Below are 20,411 nucleotides of genomic sequence, written 5' to 3'. Positions count from 1 at the left end.
AGCTCGAACTCTCAGTGGCGAGGAGTAATGCGTGGGACTCAAGGCTCACGCTGCCCCCGACACTTCCTGTTTCCGCCGCACCGGTGTCACCCAACCGACCTGTAGGAGTCGCTGTCCACAACGTCCAATCCCCACCCACCGGCTTTCCCACCCTCTAACACTGCCAATTGTGTTAGTGTGACGGCCGGCCAAGCCGGTAGCAACGCCGAGAGCTGGGCTCGATACCAGCATCTCCTGCGTTAGTGGCGAGCGCCTTTCCCACTGTGCCACTCAGCCGCCCTCTACCAGTCAAATTCTAACCTTCTGACAAGGTTTAACAGTGTATAAACTTACCAGTCACTAGGGTGTTGATTAGCCAGGAATAGTAGCTGTCAACACAACAACAACACAGCAGGATTAGTAGGATTAAAAACTATGTTGACCCTACAGAAACAGCTATTTCATAATGCTGTGTAGCCTAATCAAACACATCTGATGATAATTGTCTATTCATTCTGAGAAGAAATTAAGATATTCCACACAATACAACAACAACACTCCTTGTCTCTCATTGGCTGTGTTCTGTCTCTCAGCTTCCCTGTGATTGGCACGGAGTTGAGAGCCGTGTCAGTCTGAGCTTTTTACTGTTTGTAAACCTTAACCCTTTCACTGCCACACGGCAGAAGGTTAGCCCTTTACTATCACACAACCGACGGCGATGCTCCATCATTAGCATCATTAGCGCCGCATCCGCCGCGGAGCTAATGATGCTAATGATGGAGCATCGCCGTCGGTTGTGTGATAGTAGTAAAGGGCTAACCCTCTGTATTGTCACAGTGAAAGGGTTAACAGGCTGTCGTGTGGCAGTGAAAGGGTTAATGAGGTCCCTAATGTTCTATAAACACCCTAACGTTCTATAAACACCCTAACGTTCTATAAACACCCTAATGTTCTATAAACACCCTAACGTTCTATAAACACCCTAACGTTCTATAAACACCCTAATGTTCTATAAACACCCTAACGTTCTATAAACACTCTAACGTTCTATAAACACCCTAACGTTCTATAAACACTCTAACGTTCTATAAACACCCTAACGTTCTATAAACACCCTAACGTTCTATAAACACCCTGACGTTCTATAAACACCCTAACGTTCTATAAACACCCTGACGTTCTATAAACACCCTAACGTTCTATAAACACCCTAATGTTCTATAAACACTCTAACGTTCTATAAACACACTAACGTTCTATAAACACTCTAACGTTCTATAAACACACTAACGTTCTATAAACACCCTAACGTTCTATAAACACCCTAACGTTCTATAAACACTCTAACGTTCTATAAACACACTAACGTTCTATAAACACCCTGACGTTCTATAAACACCCTGATGTTCTATAAACACCCTAACGTTCTATAAACACCCTAACGTTCTATAAACACTCTAACGTTCTATAAACACACTAACGTTCTATAAACACTCTAACGTTCTATAAACACCCTAACGTTCTATAAACACTCTAACGTTCTATAAACACTCTAACGTTCTATAAACACTCTAACGTTCTATAAACACCCTGACGTTCTATAAACACCCTGACGTTCTATAAACACACTAACGTTCTATAAACACTCTAACGTTCTATAAACACCCTAACGTTCTATAAACACCCTGACGTTCTATAAACACCCTAACGTTCTATAAACACCCTAACGTTCTATAAACACCCTGACGTTCTATAAACACCCTAACGTTCTATAAACACCCTAACGTTCTATAAACACACTAACGTTCTATAAACACCCTAACGTTCTATAAACACCCTAATGTTCTATAAACACTCTAACGTTCTATAAACACCCTAACGTTCTATAAACACCCTAACGTTCTATAAAGACTCTAACGTTCTATAAACACCCTGACGTTCTATAAACACCCTAACGTTCTATAAACACTCTAACGTTCTATAAACACCCTAACGTTCTATAAACACCCTAACGTTCTATAAACACTCTAACGTTCTATAAACACACTAACGTTCTATAAACACTCTAACGTTCTATAAACACCCTAACGTTCTATAAACACCCTAACGTTCTATAAACACTCTAACGTTCTATAAACACTCTAACGTTCTATAAACACACTAACGTTCTATAAACACTCTAACGTTCTATAAACACCCTGACGTTCTATAAACACACTAACGTTCTATAAACACTCTAACGTTCTATAAACACCCTAACGTTCTATAAACACCCTGACGTTCTATAAACACCCTAACGTTCTATAAACACCCTAACGTTCTATAAACACCCTGACGTTCTATAAACACCCTAACGTTCTATAAACACCCTAACGTTCTATAAACACACTAACGTTCTATAAACACCCTAACGTTCTATAAACACACTAACGTTCTATAAACACCCTAACGTTCTATAAACACCCTAACGTTCTATAAACACACTAACGTTCTATAAACACTCTAACGTTCTATAAACACCCTGACGTTCTATAAACACCCTAACGTTCTATAAACACCCTAACGTTCTATAAACACCCTAACGTTCTATAAACACTCTAACGTTCTATAAACACCCTAACGTTCTATAAACACCCTAACGTTCTATAAACACCCTAACATTCTATAAACACCCTGACGTTCTATAAACACCCTAACGTTCTATAAACACCCTAACGTTCTATAAACACACTAACGTTCTATAAACACCCTGACGTTCTATAAACACCCTAACGTTCTATAAACACTCTAACGTTCTATAAACACCCTAACGTTCTATAAACACACTAACGTTCTATAAACACCCTAACGTTCTATAAACACCCTAACGTTCTATAAACACTCTAACGTTCTATAAACACCCTAACGTTCTATAAACACTCTAACGTTCTATAAACACCCTAACGTTCTATAAACACCCTAACGTTCTATAAACACCCTAACGTTCTGTAAACACCCTAACGTTCTGTAAACACCCTAACGTTCTATAAACACTCTAACGTTCTATAAACACCCTAACGTTCTATAAACACCCTAACGTTCTATAAACACCCTAACGTTCTATAAACACCCTAACGTTCTATAAACACCCTAACGTTCTATAAACACCCTAACGTTCTATAAACACCCTAACGTTCTGTAAACACTAACGTTCTATAAACACCCTGACGTTCTATAAACACCCTAACGTTCTATAAACACCCTAACGTTCTGTAAACACCTTAACGTTCTATAAACACCCTGACGTTCTATAAACACCATAACGTTCTATAAACACCCTAACGTTCTATAAACACCTTGACCCTAACGTTCTATAAACACACTAACGTTCTATAAACACACTAACGTTCTATAAACACCCTAACGTTCTATAAACACCCTAACGTTCTATAAACACCATAACGTTCTATAAACACCCTAACGTTCTATAAACACTCTAACGTTCTATAAACACCCTAACGTTCTATAAACACCCTAACGTTCTATAAACACCCTAACGTTCTATAAACACCCTAACGTTCTATAAACACTCTAACGTTCTATAAACACACTAACGTTCTGTAAACACCCTAACGTTCTATAAACACACTAACGTTCTATAAAGACTCTAACGTTCTATAAAGACTCTAATGTTCTATAAACACCCTAACGTTCTATAAACACCCTAACGTTCTATAAACACTCTAACGTTCTATAAAGACTCTAATGTTCTATAAACACCCTAACGTTCTATAAACACCCTAACGTTCTATAAACACCCTAACGTTCTATAAACACCCTAACGTTCTATAAACACACTAACGTTCTATAAACACTCTAACGTTCTATAAACACCCTAACGTTCTATAAACACTCTAACGTTCTATAAACACCCTAACGTTCTGTAAACACTCTAACGTTCTATAAACACCCTAACGTTCTGTAAACACTCTAACGTTCTATAAACACCCTAACGTTCTATAAACACCCTAACGTTCTGTAAACACTCTAACGTTCTATAAACACCCTAACGTTCTATAAACACCCTAACGTTCTATAAACACTCTAACGTTCTATAAACACCCTAACGTTCTATAAACACTCTAACGTTCTATAAACACTCTAACGTTCTATAAACACCCTGATGTTCTATAAACACCCTAACGTTCTATAAACACCCTAACGTTCTATAAACACTCTAACGTTCTATAAACACTCTAACGTTCTATAAACACACTAACGTTCTATAAACACCCTAACGTTCTATAAACACTCTAACGTTCTATAAACACTCTAACGTTCTATAAACACCCTAACGTTCTATAAACACCCTAACGTTCTATAAACACCCTAACGTTCTATAAACACTCTAACGTTCTATAAACACCCTAACGTTCTATAAACACCCTGACGTTCTATAAACACTCTAACGTTCTATAAACACCCTAACGTTCTATAAACACCCTAACGTTCTATAAACACTCTAACGTTCTATAAACACACTAACGTTCTATAAACACCCTAACGTTCTATAAACACTCTAACGTTCTATAAACACTCTAACGTTCTATAAACACCCTAACGTTCTATAAACACCCTAACGTTCTATAAACACCCTAACGTTCTATAAACACTCTAACGTTCTATAAACACCCTAACGTTCTATAAACACCCTAACGTTCTATAAACACTCTAACGTTCTATAAACACCCTAACGTTCTATAAACACCCTAACGTTCTATAAACACTCTAACGTTCTATAAACACCCTAACGTTCTATAAACACCCTAACGTTCTATAAACACTCTAACGTTCTATAAACACCCTAACGTTCTATAAACACTCTAACGTTCTATAAACACCCTAACGTTCTATAAACACTCTAACGTTCTATAAACACCCTAACGTTCTATAAACACCCTAACGTTCTATAAACACCCTAACGTTCTATAAACACCCTAACGTTCTATAAACACCCTAACGTTCTATAAACACTCTAACGTTCTATAAACACACTAACGTTCTATAAACACCCTAACGTTCTATAAACACTCTAACGTTCTATAAACACTCTAACGTTCTATAAACACCCTAACGTTCTATAAACACCCTAACGTTCTATAAACACCCTAACGTTCTATAAACACTCTAACGTTCTATAAACACCCTAACGTTCTATAAACACCCTAACGTTCTATAAACACTCTAACGTTCTATAAACACCCTAACGTTCTATAAACACCCTAACGTTCTATAAACACTCTAACGTTCTATAAACACCCTAACGTTCTATAAACACCCTAACGTTCTATAAACACTCTAACGTTCTATAAACACCCTAACGTTCTATAAACACTCTAACGTTCTATAAACACCCTAACGTTCTATAAACACTCTAACGTTCTATAAACACCCTAACGTTCTATAAACACCCTAACGTTCTATAAACACCCTAACGTTCTATAAACACCCTAACGTTCTATAAACACTCTAACGTTCTATAAACACTCTAACGTTCTATAAACACTCTAACGTTCTATAAACACCCTAATGTTCTATAAACACCCTAACGTTCTATAAACACACTAACGTTCTATAAACACCCTAACGTTCTATAAACACTCTGACGTTCTATAAACACCCTGACGTTCTATAAACACCCTAACGTTCTATAAACACCCTAACGTTCTATAAACACCCTAACGTTCTGTAAACACCCTAACGTTCTATAAACACCCTAACGTTCTATAAACACCCTAACGTTCTATAAACACCCTAACGTTCTATAAACACCCTAACGTTCTATAAACACCCTGACGTTCTATAAACACACTAACGTTCTATAAACACCCTAACGTTCTATAAACACCCTAACGTTCTATAAACACACTAACGTTCTATAAACACTCTAACGTTCTATAAACACCCTAACGTTCTATAAACACCCTAACGTTCTATAAACACCCTAACGTTCTATAAACACCCTAACGTTCTATAAACACTCTAACGTTCTATAAACACTCTAACGTTCTATAAACACCCTGACGTTCTATAAACACCCTAACGTTCTATAAACACCCTAACGTTCTATAAACACCCTAACGTTCTATAAACACCCTAACGTTCTATAAACACCCTAACGTTCTATAAACACCCTGACGTTCTATAAACACCCTAACGTTCTATAAACACCCTGACGTTCTATAAACACCCTAACGTTCTATAAACACTCTAACGTTCTATAAACACCCTGACGTTCTATAAACACCCTAACGTTCTATAAACACCCTAACGTTCTATAAACACCCTAACGTTCTATAAACACTCTAACGTTCTATAAACACTCTAACGTTCTATAAACACCCTAACGTTCTATAAACACCCTGACGTTCTATAAACACCCTAACGTTCTATAAACACTCTAACGTTCTATAAACACCCTAACGTTCTATAAACACCCTAACGTTCTATAAACACCCTAACGTTCTATAAACACTCTAACGTTCTGTAAACACCCTAACGTTCTGTAAACACCCTAACGTTCTATAAACACCCTAACGTTCTATAAACACCCTAACGTTCTATAAACACCCTAACGTTCTATAAACACCCTAACGTTCTATAAACACCCTAACGTTCTATAAAACCCTAACGTTCTATAAACACCCTGACGTTCTATAAACACCCTAACGTTCTATAAACACCCTAACGTTCTATAAACACCCTAACGTTCTATGACTTGAAGCCAGGTGGAGGGTACAGTAGCTACCTCCTGTAGCGCAGGTAGACCAAGAAGAAGACGGCTCCACTGACACACAGAGGATACACCAGGTAGGAGAGGTACCTGCCTGCCTGGGGACAAACAGTCACTCTCACAAAGCAGTCTGTTTAACTGATTAAAGGTGGAAGCTGTAATGTTGTCAAACAGCCACCTCTAGGCAAAAGAGCCACACTTGGGTATTGCACTTTGTTTACATTTTTTCGTTTTGATCTGATGTTTGGGTTGGAGTTGAGTGGAGATTGGTTGCTATTGTTGGCCACATGTCACTTTCCACCAAGAGAGGCCTGGAAAAATCCCCACTATAATACGTTACTATATAGCGGTATATATTTATTATATTATATAATATATATAGGCCTACCATATTGTAGCTATGTATATTATAGGTTGAATATTTATTATAGCTATATAGTATCTTATTATAGTGTGAATTTCTCCAGGCCTCTCTTGGTAAAGCCTGAGGTGTGGCCAGTCATTGCAACCACTCCCCTATCCCCACTCAACTCCAACCCTAACATCAGACCAAAACATAAAACGTAAACAAAGTTGCAGTATCAAAAGGAGCACTTTGCATGGCATTACAAATACTACTTTTAAGCAGCTGGTAAACCATTAATTCGGTTAGCTAGTCAGTCAGCCAGTCAGTCAGTCAGCCAGCCAGCCAGCATTGGTCATTCAGTTTGTCAATCTAGTAAGCATGTCTACAATGTTACCTGTGTGTTAATCTAGTAAGCATGTCTACAGAGTTACCTGTGTGTTAATCTAGTAAACATGTCTACAGAGTTACCTGTGTGTTAATCTAGTAAGCATGACTACAGAGTTACCTGTGTGTTAATCTAGTAAACATGTCTACAGAGTTACCTGTGTGTTAATCTAGTAAGCATGACTACAGAGTTACCCGTGTGTTAATCTAGTAAACATGTCTACAGAGTTACCTGTGTGTTAATCTAGTAAGCATGTCTACAGAGTTACCTGTGTGTTAATCTAGTAAGCATGTCTACAGAGTTACCTGTGTGTTAATCTAGTAAGCATGACTACAGAGTTACCTGTGTGTTAATCTAGTAAACATGTCTACAGAGTTACCTGTGTGTTAATCTAGTAAGCATGTCTACAGAGTTACCTGTGTGTTAATCTAGTAAACATGTCTACAGAGTTACCTGTGTGTTAATCTAGTAAGCATGACTACAGAGTTACCTGTGTGTTAATCTAGTAAACATGTCTACAGAGTTACCTGTGTGTTAATCTAGTAAGCATGTCTACAGAGTTACCTGTGTGTTAATCTAGTAAACATGTCTACAGAGTTACCTGTGTGTTAATCTAGTAAACATGTCTACAGAGTTACCTGTGTGTTAATCTAGTAAGCATGTCTACAGAGTTACCTGTGTGTTAATCTAGTAAGCATGTCTACAGAGTTACCTGTGTGTTAATCTAGTAAGCATGTCTACAGAGTTACCTGTGTGGTAATCTAGTAAGCATGTCTACAGAGTTACCTGTGTGTTAATCTAGTAAGCATGTCTACAGAGTTACCTGTGTGTTAATCTAGTAAGCATGTCTACAGAGTTACCTGTGTGTTAATCTAGTAAGCATGTCTACAGAGTTACCTGTGTGTTAATCTAGTAAGCATGTCTACAGAGTTACCTGTGTGTTAATCTAGTAAGCATGTCTACAGAGTTACCTGTGTGTTAATCTAGTAAGCATGTCTACAGAGTTACCTGTGTGTTAATCTAGTAAGCATGTCTACAGAGTTACCTGTGTGTCAAACTCCACAGTCTTCCTCTCTGCCTCATCCAGTCTACTAAGCTGTAACCAATGAAAAAATAAATGTTCTACTCAGGGTTTCCCTACATAGAAAACCACACACTCCCCCAAAGATATATATATATATATATAAAGATACAACAGACTGACTTGCTTCAAGAACACCTAACTTAAGTCCATTTCAGAGTGCACAAAATAACAACACATTTCACAGGAGCCAAAAATAAGAATATAGCAAAAATAGTAGGGATGCTCGATATTGGCTTCTTTGTTGTTTCTTTGTTTTTGTTTCTTTGTTTTTACTTTGCTCCCGACTACTGTCAGCGACTTCGGGTCATTGAGAAGCGATATATAAATTAAATGAATTATTATTATTATTATTATACCGATATTGTCCAACTCTTAATTTCCGATACCGATTTCAACCGAAAAACGGAATAATTTCAGGTAATTAACATTACATATCTCTTGTTGTGGAATTAACACAACATTATGCATACTTTTGACAATAAATAAAATCTGAATTTGTTCTTACTTGCTTGCCTGGGTAAATAAAGGTTATAGAAATGTTTTTTTGAAAACCGATACCGATATTTTCCGATATCACATTTGAATGCCAATATCGGCCGATAATATTGGACATCCCTAAAAAAATAGCAAGCGTGTTTTCACACTCTAGTGGAAGAAAGTTACAAAATGCACATTTCCCCCCTCTACAAATCAAAATCCTTCAGATGAATATAATCCTAATTAAGTATATGGTTTAAAAAAAATCATTGGGATTTTAATCCAGCTGTTACTCACATGGAAGATGGAACTGTAGTTCTTCCACTGAAGCTGGACCTTAAACACCTTCAGAACCTTCCACACCTGAGGGGAAGTAGAGAGAGAGAGTAGAGAGAAGGAGAAGGAGAGGACATCAGGAGGAGAGAGAAGGAGAGAGAGAAGGAGAGAGAAGGAGAGGACATCAGGAGGAGAGAGAAGGAGAGAGAAGGAGAGGACATCAGGAGGAGAGAGAAGGAGAGAGAAGGAGAGGACATCAGGAGGAGAGAGAAGGAGAGCGAGAAGGAGAGGACACCAGGAGGAGAGAGAAGGAGAGAGAGAAGGAGAGAGGAGGAGAGAGAAGGAGAGGACATCAGGAGGAGAGAGAAGGAGAGAGAAGGAGAGAGAGAAGGAGAGAGGAGGAGAGAGAAGGAGAGGACATCAGGAGGAGAGAGAAGGAGAGAGAAGGAGAGAGAAGGAGAGAGAGAAGGAGAGAGGAGGAGAGAGAAGGAGAGAGAAGGAGAGAGGAGGAGAGAGAAGGAGAGAGAGAAGGAGAGGACATCAGGAGGAGAGAGAAGGAGAGAGAAGGAGAGAGAAGGAGAGAGGAGGAGAGAGAAGGAGAGAGAAGGAGAGAGGAGGAGAGAGAAGGAGAGAGAGAAGGAGAGTTACCTCTATACAGGCTCCTAGTCCTGCAGTAAGTTACCTCTATACAGGCTCCTAGTCCTGCAGTAAGTTACCTCTATACAGGCTCCTAGTCCTGCAGTAAGTTACCTCTATACAGGCTCCTAGTCCTGCAGTAAGTTACCTCTATACAGGCTCCTAGTCCTGCAGTAAGTTACCTCTATACAGGCTCCTAGTCCTGCAGTAAGTTACCTCTATACAGGCTCCTAGTCCTGCAGTAAGTTACCTCTATACAGGCTCCTAGTCCTACAGTAAGTTACCTCTATAAAGGCTCCGAGTCCTGCAGTAAGTTACCTCTATACAGGCTCCTAGTCCTGCAGTAAGTTACCTCTATACAGGCTCCTAGTCCTGCAGTAAGTTACCTCTATAAAGGCTCCTAGTCCTGCAGTAAGTTACCTCTATAAAGGCTCCTAGTCCTGCAGTAAGTTACCTCTATACAGGCTCCTAGTCCTGCAGTAAGTTACCTCTATACAGGCTCCTAGTCCTGCAGTAAGTTACCTCTATACAGGCTCCTAGTCCTGCAGTAAGTTACCTCTATACAGGCTCCTAGTCCTGCAGTAAGTTACCTCTATACAGGCTCCTAGTCCTGCAGTAAGTTACCTCTATACAGGCTCCTAGTCCTGCAGTAAGTTACCTCTATACAGGCTCCGAGTCCTGCAGTAAGTTACCTCTATACAGGCTCCTAGTCCTACAGTAAGTTACCTCTATACAGGCTCCTAGTCCTGCAGTAAGTTACCTCTATACAGGCTCCTAGTCCTGCAGTAAGTTACCTCTATACAGACTCCGAGTCCTGCAGTAAGTTACCTCTATACAGGCTCCTAGTCCTGCAGTAAGTTACCTCTATACAGGCTCCGAGTCCTGCAGTAAGTTACCTCTATACAGGCTCCTAGTCCTGCAGTAAGTTACCTCTATACAGGCTCCTAGTCCTGCAGTAAGTTACCTCTATACAGGCTCCTAGTCCTGCAGTAAGTTACCTCTATACAGGCTCCTAGTCCTGCAGTAAGTTACCTAGTCTATACAGGCTCCTAGTCCTGCAGTAAGTTACCTCTATACAGGCTCCTAGTCCTGCAGTAAGTTACCTCTATACAGGCTCCTAGTCCTGCAGTAAGTTACCTCTATACAGGCTCCGAGTCCTACAGGAATCAGCACCAAAAGACTGGTATCCTCCAGCAGGTGGAGAAAGATTAGCAACATACTCAGACAACGCCATAATACTGAGGATAAAGAGAGAGAGAGAGGGAGAGAGAGGGGGGGGGGGGGGAGAGATGAAGATATATTTGAGAGTTTAGCAATAATAACATGTTTGAATCATATTATATATATAGCAACATGACTGAATCATAGTATATATATATATATAATAACACCATGAAAAATCTAAGCAAATGAATAAAGGGAGAAGATGATTACAGTAAACAGAAGGTTTTGTAGATACAGTACTGAATTCTGCCATCCGGACACATGCCATTTGAAATATGATCATAGAATATAGAATATCAGGCCTAAAATGGTTATGCGATTAAAATGCGATTAATTAATTACAAATCCTGTAATTAATTAGATACATTTTTTTAATCGCCTGACAGCACTAATAATAACATGACTGCATCATATTGTATAGAGATAAGAAGGTCACCTGACTTCCTGGACATTCCCACCATGGTCGTCTTCTTCCGCCAGCACATGATGTCATTTTTAAGTGCCAGGAACTCACAGATCAGCTGTTAATGTATAATTAAACTTTTTTTAATTACTAAATCTTTTATTTCTAAAATGTGTATTTCTCTGGTTGCTGGTGAACGATACATAACATACAGTATATAGAACAAACACTAGCGCAGTCAGTAGCCTACTAGCAGATAGATAATATTATAGTATGACATGTATATAGAGTATATCTATGGTATGATATGTAGGTAGGATTTGATTATGAATAATTATGCTGAAATGAGGCAAATTGTATAATATAAATTTGTTCTGACATGTGTACATCATTTTACATGTACAGTAGCACAGTAACCAGGGCAGTCAGTACTTCCAGGTAGAGGTTGGTAGAGTATAATACATCATATAAATATAGAATATATATGGTAAATGTAGTATATTATATAATCTTACATGTAGCGCAGTAACCAGGGCAGTCAGTACTAACAGGTAGAGGTTGGAGTCAACCAGAGTTCCTTTGATCTCATCAATGTTCTCTTCTGTAAAACCTGGAGCCAGAAACACAGTGTGAGACTAGCAGCTTCTCTATAGCCATAACACTGTCTCTCTATAGCCATAACACTGCCTCTCTATAGTCATAACACTGTCTCTCTATAGTCATAACACTGTCTCTCTATAGTCATAACACTGTCTCTCTATAGTCATAACACTGCCTCTCTATAGTCATAACACTGTCTCTCTATAGTCATAACACTGCCTCTCTATAGTCATAACACTGCCTCTCTATAGTCATAACACTGTCTCTCTATAGTCATAACACTGCCTCTATAGTCATAACACTGTCTCTCTATAGTCATAACACTGTCTCTCTATAGTCATAACACTGTCTCTCTATAGTCATAACACTGTCTCTCTATAGTCATAACACTGCCTCTCTATAGTCATAACACTGCCTCTCTATAGTCATAACACTGTCTCTCTATAGTCATAACACTGCCTCTCTATAGTCATAACACTGCCTCTCTATAGTCATAAGTCATAACACTGTCTCTCTATAACACTGCCTCTCTATAGTCATAACACTGTCTCTCTATAGTCATAACACTGTCTCTCTATAGTCATAACACTGTCTCTCTATAGTCATAACACTGCCTCTCTATAGTCATAACACTGCCTCTCTATAGTCATAACACTGCCTCTCTATAGTCATAACACTGTCTCTCTATAACACTGCCTCTCTATAGTCATAACACTGTCTCTCTATAGTCATAACACTGTCTCTCTATAACACTGCCTCTCTATAGTCATAACACTGTCTCTCTATAGTCATAACACTGTCTCTCTATAGTCATAACACTGTCTCTCTATAGTCATAACACTGCCTCTCTATAGTCATAACACTGCCTCTCTATAGTCATAACACTGTCTCTCTATAGTCATAACACTGCCTCTCTATAGTCATAACACTGCCTCTCTATAGTCATAACACTGTCTCTCTATAACACTGCCTCTCTATAGTCATAACACTGTCTCTCTATAGTCATAACACTGTCTCTCTATAGTCATAACACTGTCTCTCTATAGTCATAACACTGCCTCTCTATAGTCATAACACTGTCTCTCTATAGTCATAACACTGCCTCTCTATAGTCATAACACTGTCTCTCTATAACACTGCCTCTCTATAGTCATAACACTGTCTCCTCTCTATAGTCATAACACTGTCTCCTCTCTATAGTCATAACACTGCCTCTCTATAGTCATAACACTGCCTCTCTATAGTCATAACACTGTCTCTCTATAACACTGCCTCTCTATAGTCATAACACTGTCTCTCTATAGTCATAACACTGTCTCTCTATAACACTGCCTCTCTATAGTCATAACACTGCCTCTCTATAGTCATAACACTGCCTCTCTATAGTCATAACACTGTCTCTCTATAGTCATAACACTGCCTCTCTATAGTCATAACACTGCCTCTCTATAGTCATAACACTGCCTCTCTATAGTCATAACACTGCCTCTCTATAGTCATAACACTGCCTCTCTATAGTCATAACACTGCCTCTCTATAGTCATAACACTGCCTCTCTATAGTCATAACACTGTCTCTCTATAGTCATAACACTGCCTCTCTATAGTCATAACACTGCCTCTCTATAGTCATAACACTGCCTCTCTATAGTCATAACACTGTCTCTCTATAGTCATAACACTGTCTCTCTATAGTCATAACACTGCCTCTCTATAGTCATAACACTGCCTCTCTATAGTCATAACACTGTCTCTCTATAGTCATAACACTGCCTCTCTATAGTCATAACACTGCCTCTCTATAGTCATAACACTGCCTCTCTATAGTCATAACACTGTCTCTCTATAGTCATAACACTGTCTCTCTATAGTCATAACACTGTCTCTCTATAGTCATAACACTGCCTCTCTATAGTCATAACACTGCCTCTCTATAGTCATAACACTGCCTCTCTATAGTCATAACACTGTCTCTCTATAACACTGCCTCTCTATAGTCATAACACTGTCTCTCTATAGTCATAACACTGCCTCTCTATAGTCATAACACTGTCTCTCTATAGTCATAACACTGCCTCTCTATAGTCATAACACTGCCTCTCTATAGTCATAACACTGCCTCTCTATAGTCATAACACTGTCTCTCTATAACACTGCCTCTCTATAGTCATAACACTGTCTCTCTATAGTCATAACACTGTCTCTCTATAACACTGCCTCTCTATAGTCATAACACTGCCTCTCTATAGTCATAACACTGTCTCTCTATAGTCATAACACTGTCTCTCTATAACACTGCCTCTCTATAGTCATAACACTGTCTCTCTATAGTCATAACACTGTCTCTCTATAGTCATAACACTGTCTCTCTATAGTCATAACACTGTCTCTCTATAGTCATAACACTGTCTCTCTATAGTCATAACACTGCCTCTCTATAGTCATAACACTGCCTCTCTATAGTCATAACACTGTCTCTCTATAACACTGCCTCTCTATAGTCATAACACTGTCTCTCTATAGTCATAACACTGTCTCTCTATAGTCATAACACTGCCTCTCTATAGTCATAACACTGTCTCTCTATAACACTGCCTCTCTATAGTCATAACACTGTCTCTCTATAACACTGCCTCTCTATAGTCATAACACTGTCTCTCTATAGTCATAACACTGCCTCTCTATAGTCATAACACTGCCTCTCTATAGTCATAACACTGTCTCTCTATAGTCATAACACTGCCTCTCTATAGTCATAACACTGCCTCTCTATAGTCATAACACTGTCTCTCTATAACACTGCCTCTCTATAGTCATAACACTGCCTCTCTATAGTCATAACACTGTCTCTCTATAGTCATAACACTGCCTCTCTATAGTCATAACACTGCCTCTCTATAGTCATAACACTGCCTCTCTATAGTCATAACACTGCCTCTCTATAGTCATAACACTGTCTCTCTATAGTCATAACACTGCCTCTCTATAGTCATAACACTGTCTCTCTATAACACTGCCTCTCTATAGTCATAACACTGTCTCTCTATAGTCATAACACTGCCTCTCTATAGTCATAACACTGCCTCTCTATAGTCATAACACTGTCTCTCTATAGTCATAACACTGCCTCTCTATAGTCATAACACTGCCTCTCTATAGTCATAACACTGCCTCTCTATAACCCATAACACATGAGAGTGTCCGTGAAGCTGCTAGGTGATATACATATTTAGTATAGATGTTAAAACTCACCAAACTGTAATTTAATATAGATGTTAATAGCCTACATGTTTAATATATATGTTAATAACCTACATGTTTAATATAGATGTGAATAGCCTACATGCTTAATATAGATGTTAATAACCTACATGTTTAATATATATGTTAATAACCTACATGTTTAATATAGATGTTAATAGCCTACATGTTTAATATAGATGTTAATAGCCTACATGTTTAATATAGATGTTAATAGCCTACATGTTTAATATAGATGTTAATAGCCTACATGTTTAATATAGATGTTAATAGCCTACATGTTTAATATAGATGTTAATAGCCTACATGTTTAATGTAGATGTTAATAGCCTACATGCTTAATATAGATGTTAATAGCCTACATGTTTAATGTAGATGTTAAAGCTCACCAAACTGTCGTAGTGAGTACATCACATCCTGCAGGTGAATCCAGAACCTGAACCTCCTCAGAGACACTCCTTCATACGACACTGTCAGAGGAAGCTGCAGGGAGCGACTAGTTATCCCCTATTTAGATAGATAGATAGATAGATAGATAGATAGATAGATAGATAGATAGATAGATAGATAGATAGATAGATAGATAGATGTATCTCTCAGACTGTACATGAGGGAACTTGAACTTCATCATTCATCATTGCGCCTCTCCGTCATAAAGGACACTGTGGTGAGTGTCATAGCGATCACCAGTAATACATATGGGGGCAGAATGATGAACCATGGGGTTTAAGAGTGGAAGGAGCAGCATTTCCATAAATTACATACATCCCCATAATCCACTATGGGAACTGTTTCAACAATCCTTTTCTACTAAACATAGGGAAGCTGGCTCTATTTCTATAGAAGAAGCATATAATAATCAATACAATATAATATATCATCATCAAAGACAGACAGACAGACAGACAGACGAGACAGACAGACAGACAGACAGACAGACAGACAGACAGACAGACAGACAGACAGACAGACAGACAGACAGACAGTGTAGTCTCACCACAAGGTCTCTGACTCTGAAGCTGAGCTCATCTACCAGCAGCAGAGGAAGGTATGTGGTCCTCCTGCCCTCCTGGGAGCTACAGAGACACACGCGTTAACATCCTGTCACGCTAACCTTCTCCTGACTAACCTTGTCACCTGAAACGCACTGATTACTATTCCACCGCCACGGTCAAGCGTGGTAAACTGTGACACCAAGTAATGCTTTTTTATTTTCCCTTTTTAGGGGAACTTGAACTATAGGAGGGCTTTACATTTTAATCACTCATTATTCCACAAGCATCTATACCAATTATTATAAATCCAATTATGTATTTAGTATATCTTTTTGCGGCCCTCATCTCACAGCCCCCAGGGGTCAGGGGTCAGGGCCCCCGGGTTAGGAACCACTGCTCTAGGTGACCTACACTCTAGGTGACCTACACTCTCATGTAACGCCGGACATCGCTGGGAAGCCCCGCCCTATTGAACTCAAAGTCCTCTGACATCAAGGTGATTGACAGATGAGGCCTCCAATGGGAAACGGGAGCCTCTGATCTGGGGGTGGAGCCAGAGGCAGGGGAGGGTTTCTGACGGAGACCAAGACACAGAGAGAGAGAGACAGAGACAGAGACAGAGACAGAGAGAGAGAGAGAGAGAGAGAGAGAGAGAGAAGATATATTTGTTTCCAACATGGTTTGTGGAGTGTACATTGATTTTCAAGTGCAAGTGCAAATTTTACTTAAAGAAATAAATAAGAAGAAAATAAGACATTCATGCAAAAAAAGGTGGCTATATAAATGTCCATAGAAGTGATTTAAAAGAGGATGCTGAGGTAGCAAGACTGGTCTCCTTGAGCTGAGAAGACCTGTGCACCTTGTGTTTTCAACCATGGAACCATTAACTCATTCAACGCCAGTCACGATGATAGTCGGGTTAACTCGCCATCGCTTGAGCGCCAATCACGAGTATAGTCGGGTTTTAATCGTTATTTCTTTTATTAGCGATATCCATCCATTTTCATCCATCCAGCCTGATGTTATCGTTGGGAATGGGTCTGAGCTCGCAAAAGGGCAAATACCGCCCCCTACGCCTTCCGGCTGGTATTGCACTCCACTGGGAATGGTATATATTTTTTTCTGGGACAATCCAAGCCGTGCGGGCATGGTTTAAATAATCAGGCGAGGTAACCTGATTTCAATGATATATCTGCGAGGCTGAGGCTGCCCCCCCCCCCCCCCCCCTCATATGCAATGCTGTTGAACGTGGCAATGGACCTCCGCGCCCAGTACTTCAAATGGCGATCAGATAATTGGATTATTTCTTTTGCATTACATCAGATACAAGGTAAGAAAACTATATATATAAATTTAATCGTTGATCTGATATGTATTTCTACCCCGATCGACGCTGTATCTGTGTGTGTATGTGTGGCTGTTTTCCGTTGGGTGCAGGAGGTGGGGGGGGGGGGGGGGGGGGGCGCCGCGCTATGAGGGCTATTTCATGTATGCACGAGGAAGGACAATAATTATGATCTAGCGTTGATTTCAGATTCGGAAGATTCGATAATCAGCCGAAATATGACAACGTGTTTTGTGTATTCCACTAAAGGGCTATTATCGCGTCTTTCTCTGAAATGACTAGAAATCACCAAAACTATACTCGTATTCAAAACGGTATAAAACGGAAATGTACAGATGAAAAAACAATCCGTTTTGTACATGTTGACTGCAAGCAATTCACTGATAATCGACAAGTGTATTAGACCCATAGCCATAATTTAAGATATATTTTAAGCACTCGCAAATCTCCCAGTCCTCCCATTGATTAAAGCGGTGTTGCTCTAGCGCCCTCTCGCGCACTTAAGCGTGGCGGTCAATGAGTTAAGAGTGTCCTGTTGAGGATCTCAGGGAGCTTTCACACCTCAGTTCATTTCAAATGGTCAGAATCAAAAGTGAAGTTTTAACTTTTGTTGCAGTTATTACTTTCCAAACAAAGTCGTGTGATCATGCAGGCATTTTATTGAACATAATTTTGAATCCTAGTCAAAACAATGTTGGGATCTCCACTTGGGCTCGTACAAATGTTGTGAAATACTATACATTTTCCAATTCACTTTGTCATTAATAATGTGCTACTATCTTGGCTAGGATGCATGCAAGGTATCACAACATTATTTGTCTATTTTTAACTCACCAGCAATGAAAATAATAACCTTCCGATGATGAAAAATCACACATTTGTAAATAGGAAAAAAAGACTGTATGTGGTATTTCCCGCTTTTGGTCTGATTGCGTTCAAACCTTAAACAAAGCTGCAGGGTTCATTTGGAGGCGGACCGTGAAGACCAGGGTGAGACCACTTCAAACAGGACCAGGGTGAGACCACCTCAAACAGGACCAGGGTGAGACCACCTCAAACAGGACCAGGGTGAGACCACCTCAAACAGGACCAGGGTGAGACCACCTCAAACAAGACCACTCCAGGTTTTGATTCAAGCGGACAGAGCAAGGCAGGTGTGAAAGCACCCTTAGACTGTGGTTAGTCTCATAGGAGAATGAAAGATCACAGATGTAGCTATAGGCACTAGTCCAACACGAGCATACAAAATGTGGTCAATAAGATGTTGAAATGGACGAGCTGGTCTGTTACCTTGTGTCCCTCAGTCTGTCTGGGGCTGATGTAGACCGTGAGCAGGGCAGTGTGGTGGGTCTGTCGACTGTCGTCTAAGGGTGAAACACCTGCCTTGTGAACATACACCACCGCATATAGACTGCCGTTAGCGCGAGTCTCCTGTGGGAGAGAGACATTTACGTCCCTAGAGAGAGAAATAGAGGGAGGGAGGTTGAGAGAAAGAAAGAAAGAAAGAAAGAAAGAAAGAAAGAAAGAAAGAAAGAAAGAAAGAAAGAAAGAAAGAAAGAAAGAAAGAAAGAAAGAAAGACATATTGAAATGTTTGGGCCCTTCATTGAATTGCTCTTCTGATCATTCACTCACTCCCTCACTCACAGTCAGCTGCTCTGCCCCTACTGGTGACCCACAGCAACACCCAGCCGGCTACTAGCATGACAATATTTCACCCAATTCATGGAAATAAATGGAATACAAATGTGTCTGACAATCGTTTTTTTGTGCCAAGCCTCTAAGCTACATTCTTTGTCATCATAGCCTAGTTTGCATGTTTGCTAGTTGCTGGTTCCCAGCTGTATGTGTACTACTATGCTTTTTTCTCGCTTCATATCAGTCGAGCATTTCATTGAATAACAATTCTATGGACTACTTCTCAAATGTAGAGTGTGGTAATACAATCACAATGATGATGATGATGATGATGATGATGATGAAGATGATAATGTTTGATTGGAAGAAAATGTATGCCATACTGTTGTTGGTGTACAGTGATAATGCAGATAAGGACTTGATTGGAACAAATGGTCCTCATTCTCGAACGGACATACGTAAAACTTACCAAGGATTCCCTTCGTAACTCGATCTACTCATTCGGCATTCTCGAACGGCTTCGTATTGTAAATTCTTTGTAGGATTTACGTACTCGAAAAGGCAGTCGCAAGTCGGACAGACCGGCGTGCGCTCGTGGTTTCAACAGCTTTCTCTGGGGCAAGTCATTGGGGATTGCCGATACTACAGACATCCGTGGAGTTGGATGATTGTAATGATAATTAATGTGACAATATTTGTATGTGCTTTACACATTCCTCATAAATGTCTTAATAACCATCTCTGCAATAGAGTTTATATCAAAATAACAATATCAACCCCCCTGAACAAATAGTTGGTGATTGCTTCAAGTCGATTCTACAAACGGACTGTTTCTATCATCGGAATTAAATAATTAAAATGATAGTAAATACGGAAATTCCGTTTTGCATTTATAGTCATGACTCAATGGGCAATCTGAGCATTACCGCTCGTATGTACAGTATACAGTATACATGTACAGTATATGTACTGAGCCATCTGGATCACCTGCCT

The 20,411-nt window shown here is 39.5% G+C and overlaps 1 protein-coding gene across 1 annotated transcript in view; it reads right to left on the bottom strand.

Annotated features, from left to right (window-relative positions):
• The window catches only part of LOC311246223 (lipid scramblase CLPTM1L-like), a gene marked incomplete at both ends in the record, with an annotated part of 30,649 nt that overhangs the window by 6,018 nt on the left and 4,220 nt on the right, over nucleotides 1-20,411 (bottom strand). Inside the window, 11 exons of the mRNA XM_084336345.1 lie at nucleotides 334-368; nucleotides 6,767-6,849; nucleotides 8,528-8,578; nucleotides 9,341-9,406; nucleotides 11,093-11,193; nucleotides 11,616-11,700; nucleotides 12,098-12,192; nucleotides 15,832-15,949; nucleotides 16,440-16,518; nucleotides 16,865-17,010; nucleotides 19,073-19,238. Of these exons, the coding sequence (XP_084192471.1) occupies nucleotides 334-368; nucleotides 6,767-6,849; nucleotides 8,528-8,578; nucleotides 9,341-9,406; nucleotides 11,093-11,193; nucleotides 11,616-11,700; nucleotides 12,098-12,192; nucleotides 15,832-15,949; nucleotides 16,440-16,518; nucleotides 16,865-17,010; nucleotides 19,073-19,238 (1,025 nt within the window). The remainder of the gene's footprint in view (nucleotides 1-333; nucleotides 369-6,766; nucleotides 6,850-8,527; nucleotides 8,579-9,340; nucleotides 9,407-11,092; nucleotides 11,194-11,615; nucleotides 11,701-12,097; nucleotides 12,193-15,831; nucleotides 15,950-16,439; nucleotides 16,519-16,864; nucleotides 17,011-19,072; nucleotides 19,239-20,411) is intronic.

Source organism: Notolepis coatsorum, assembly GCF_963971535.1.
Source record: "Notolepis coatsorum genome assembly, chromosome: 19".
NCBI classification, from domain to species: domain Eukaryota; kingdom Metazoa; phylum Chordata; class Actinopteri; order Aulopiformes; family Paralepididae; genus Notolepis; species Notolepis coatsorum.
The sequence above is the reverse complement of the archived record's forward strand: the minus strand, read 5'-3'. Positions and strand labels throughout refer to the sequence as shown.